This window comes from Habropoda laboriosa, unplaced genomic scaffold (genome assembly GCF_001263275.1).
Source record: "Habropoda laboriosa isolate 0110345459 unplaced genomic scaffold, ASM126327v1 scaffold175, whole genome shotgun sequence".
NCBI classification, from domain to species: Eukaryota; Metazoa; Arthropoda; class Insecta; order Hymenoptera; family Apidae; genus Habropoda; species Habropoda laboriosa.
The window spans coordinates 1,423,797-1,428,822 of NW_017100347.1; the positions used below are offsets into that span (position 1 = coordinate 1,423,797).

Consider the following 5,026-nt stretch of genomic DNA (forward strand, 5'->3'; position numbering starts at 1 on the left):
ATTTAAACGTACAACATTAACGTAGATGTGATAAACATTAGCTATCTCACCTTTCCCACGCAAGGTATATTGTTTTGGTAAGCACGACCAACGTAAAGCATCTCTCCTTCCAACGTGGTTCCGGCCTCGACAGCATGTGGGGGGACATGACCATTTGCTGAGTGGATCCACTTAAACTCCGAGGGCATTAAAATCTGCGAAGTGAATTAAACATTTTCGAAGTAGCTCTAGATCGTGCAATTAGAAATTTCACGATACGAAGGCTCACAAAGTATTCGCTTTAAAAATTAATTCGATCCCTTTCTTTCGGGGATCTAAATTTGGTTAACTTTATCTACCGAAAACCGCCATATTTGTTTCGAAAGAGAATTCGTCAGTTACGGAATAAATTGAAAAAATGGTGATTCAAAATAACGGAGATTGTTTTGTATATTAAAATTGCGTTTGATTTTTTGTAAATAAACATTGAAGTTTGTGAGAAAAGACAGCGAATTGATTTGTAGATCAAATAAATGTAAGGGAGTCTGTTTGTCACTTTCTTATACTTCTTGATACTCTCGACAAATAAGTTCTTCAGAGAGATCTAACTAAATCCTGGTTAACCATCAGTCACGCCTGCTGGCATAACTGAACACAGAGAAATTGATTACGACGAACACGATCGAGTATATTACATGGCAAATAAAGGGAGTCAACGTAGGATCGCCGGATGTGCTCATATATTCGGGGACCGTGACGAATGATAGTAATCGATATTGAGCCAAGAGAAATGAAAAAAGAATGGTAGAATGGTTTCATTACGTATTGTTTCGCACATAAAATATGAATTTCAATATAAGCTTAATATGTCCTTTTTCTCGCGTATACATGTTCCGTTCTGTCTGAAAAAAATTAACTTGACCTTGAAATCTCCATCACTACTTCATACGTGAAGAAACTATTAATACTACAATATGTCCCCCATCGTATTAAATAATTTTTGTAAAAACATTTTTTCGATAGCTTCAATTCCTAATAAGACATTCCACTGTGTTCAGTTAATAAAGACACCCTGTATATATACGTCCTTATTAATGTTTATAACCTTTCACGCCAATACACATAGAGTAGCCTACAGTTTACCAATCATTATTGGAAAAGGAATAATTTCTCTAAACTTAACGAGAAGCAGAATAATTGAATAAATCAAATTATAGTCTGAACCGAATATATTAGCCGGTCACGTGGCTTCCCCCTCCTCCGCTTTTCTGCCCCACTCTTACCTCTCGGCAGTGTAGCAATAGCATCTTTCGTATTATACATACGTATTTATTCGTATTTCGTATTGTATTATACGTGTACGTATCGTATAATAGAGTCTTTTCGTAAATGACAACTAGGAAATATTTTTTAAATATAGTACAGTAGGGCCCCGTACAACGCGATCAAAAAGAACGTATAAATTCTGAATTTATAATTTCGGATTTTGGGGTTAATTAAATTTCACCCGAAAAGCGATGTCGATGGAACTTAATTTGTACTATATTTCCCGCGTTATAGGGTGTCCTACTGTATAGCATAATTTATACAACTGGCAAGTGTTAAGCTCTTTGCGTAAAATTTACAAGAGGCTTCTGATAAATTCTTACGGCAACTATACAAGAATTTATTATTTATTGCACAACGGTAAAGTAAACAAGAATTGTGTGTAAAATATGCAACAAGTAAATAACAAAAATTTCCTCTAATAAAATTTCGATCGATTTTAATCAAGGAAATTGCTTTACCTCGAAGTTGTGTTTTATATGCTCAACGCCATTGTGACAAACATAAGCCACGCCATGTTCCGGTTTCACCTTTGCAGGAAGCGTGTCGCCCTGGTGCACAGCACGTCCGACAACGAGATTCATGCCATCCAAGTCCCTACCGACTGAGATCATTCCTGGTACGAAGTAACGAGCACCCGTGTACCTAACCCATTTGTACCCTGTTATGGGAATCGTCGATATCAATGAATCTGGACATAGGAACGTCCTCTATAGGTAGAAATCATGGCTGTTAGCGGCGACATTCCCGATCAAATATCTCACAGATTGCGTGGTTCGTTGGATACACCGGTGTTATGAATCACGCTAAATTTCTCTGTTGCTAATTCCGGGCTACAAATTCGAATAATCAATAGTTACATACGTAGACGGAATAATGTATGGAGCAAGTATTAAATCCTTGTTCAGGATACATTTTGTCACACGGGAAGTCCTTCAAATTCAATCACTTATCGGGTTCGCGTTTTCAATTTCTAAGTAATTTCTGTTAATATCATTCTTATCGATATTTAACTCTATAATATTTCGTTTACTCTGTAATTAACAACTTCCAACGTTTATTATGTGTTCCGATATTATATAGCCAAAATTGTATGGAACAATGTCCACGTATAAATTCAGATATTCGCGATGATAACGGTTGAATAGATAAACATTAATCAATATTTTCGCTCACTTTGATAGAAGGTGTGCACTGTGATAAGTTTCGGAGAAAAGTCGAGATAACGATAATACACGGACTAAATATTGGACCGTTTATTTTGAAAGTGTGCAAGTCCATTTTTTTTTTTTATAAATAAAAAGTTTACACTAAATTAATCACAAATTATGTGATATCTCATTTTTTTTTTAAATGGACTTACACCGTGGACTTACAAGTCCATTTTTTAAAAAAATGAGATATCACATAATTTGTGATTAATTTAGTGTAAACTTTTCATTTATGAAAAAAAAAAAATGGACTTGCACACTTTCAAAATAAACAGTCCATATAATTCTCTTCCTTTGTCGGTACAATGTCTTGAATTTTTTATCGAAAGATAATTATTTCGTTGTTTCACAACTTACGACAGCTATGAAAATGTAGAAAGTAATTTAAATGATTTGATTTATTCGCAAAATGAGAACGATTTATTTAGCAAGTTTCACCTTGAATAACCTTTGGGAGTTACTTTATTCTTTTACATTTGTCACATTGTGGATAACTTCACAGAACTAAATATTCAAAAAAATATACGGAAAAATTGATCACAGATAAATACTCACCCGGCATCTTTATTTCAGCGGTACTACCTTCACTGACTGAAAACTTTTCTTAAATCACTCGTGCAGCGCACTGCGCGTGTTTGGAGAATATTTTGAAGTATGGGCGTAAGCACGATTAGCTGCGCATTTTTTTTAAATGTTATCAGTCTTATCATTGATGACACGATATACTGATTATGACATACCTATGTGTCAGTGCCTCTTTAAGAAATAATATAAAAAGTGTTTCTATAGTTTAACCTTATGAACCTTTTTTTTGCTTTTTTATGTTAATCGTACTTTTGTAGGAAAATAGAAAAGGAACAATGAAAATATCGGATAGCATAAAGGGTATGTAAAATACGAAAAATGAAAAATATTATTTCTGCATTAATAGAGAAATTAAAAAGGGTAGTAACAGGAAAAATTCGGATTCGTAACGCAAAAATTCTGAAAGAAATCGAGTGCATTCTAAATGTGAAAGTACACGTTAAAGAATTTTTTTAAATTTTTTTGTTACAAATTCTAGTGTAGAAAATTAAAAGCATGAAGAATGCTAAAAAATACGGATTTCTTATTGAAATTTTATTATAACTAGATTTATATTTACATGGTAGCGGTAGCTTAACGTAACTATTATCCGAAATTTTTGCAGATCTTTTATTAAGGTGCATTGTGGTTAAAAAAATTAAAAACCGATTTGTTCGAGGTATTTCACGCAAGAAAACAACTTCTACATTTGAATTTTTATATTTTCTTTATTCAGTGTGTATATTATGCGATCTTAAACATTTTTACATTCAGAAAAATACTATACAAATTGGAGAAGTTAAATTAACTCAACCAATGAAAATTATCCGTGCTATTACATTCTGAAATGTAATAACCTAACCTTACTGCAAACAGCGTGGTTTCAATACCGAGAAAACCAACGCTATCCTCATCTCGCACAAAAAAAAACCCTACCCGCTGCAATCAAAATCCATAACTCCTCAATCCACATAGAAAAATCGGTCAAATACCTAGGCATTCGCATTGACACGTGGTTTACCTGAGCCAACCAAATCGTGGAAGCGAACACAAAATTCACCTCCACCCTTACCCAATACTACAACCTTTTAAAATCACCCGTCCTCCCTATCAAACTCAAACTCCTCCTCTACGAAATAAAAATCCGTTCCGTACTTACCTACTCTTGCCCTATGTGGCACACGACAGCACACACACACACATGAACAAATTACAAGTCACACGGAATAAATGTCTACGTATAGACGCCATATACCAATCACCGACTTATACCGCACTCTAAACACGCCGCTAATAGCAGACTACGTAAGGAACATAACCGCAAACCTAAACAATAGTCTAGCCAACCACCGAAATCCATTATTGAGAAACGTCACGTCTAATACTAAACTTACCTACGATCGCTAACTGCATCTTCGATAAATTCGACTAACATACACAGACCTGTCATGCTTAGTTTATTCTTAAACCGATCAACCTGCACCTAGCTGTAAAAACTAAATCACGTAACCCTTATAAAACGTAAACATTGCGTACACACCATGGCATTGTAAATATAATTGTATGTGAAACTGTAAATACAACTAACCACACTAAAGTAGAATAAGCACCAACTAACTGACCACTACAACGGACTCTCTCCCATCCGCCCTCCCCCGCCAAAATAGCAGCTAAGAGAAATGGGCAACACTAAAGTAAATAGGTTCTGACATTGTTAAATTTTCTCTATGCATCCACTACATATCAAACTAAAACGCCCGAAAAAGAACATTAAATTTTGCCTTCAAGCGCCAGATGTCCCCGGATAGAAAACGCTACCTTAATAATAAGATTAATATTATACTACAGGTCGACCAAGCAAACCTGAAGGTTCTAAGGCGCATGTCTGAGCAAACGAGCAGTAAACAGGCGGGCGCGCCATCCCCACTACTCTATGGTTGTAGACA

At 35.1% G+C, this 5,026-nt stretch overlaps 1 protein-coding gene across 1 annotated transcript in view; it reads right to left on the bottom strand.

The window, feature by feature from the left end:
- The window catches only part of LOC108574611, a 3,936-nt gene extending 787 nt beyond the window's left edge, over window positions 1-3,149 (bottom strand). Inside the window, exons 1-3 of the mRNA XM_017937231.1 lie at window positions 3,072-3,149; window positions 1,767-1,966; window positions 51-194 (exon numbers count right to left, since the gene is read on the bottom strand). Coding sequence (XP_017792720.1) covers window positions 51-194; window positions 1,767-1,966; window positions 3,072-3,078 — 351 coding nt within the window. The 5' untranslated portion in view covers window positions 3,079-3,149. The remainder of the gene's footprint in view (window positions 1-50; window positions 195-1,766; window positions 1,967-3,071) is intronic.
- Window positions 3,150-5,026: the final 1,877 nt, after the last annotated feature.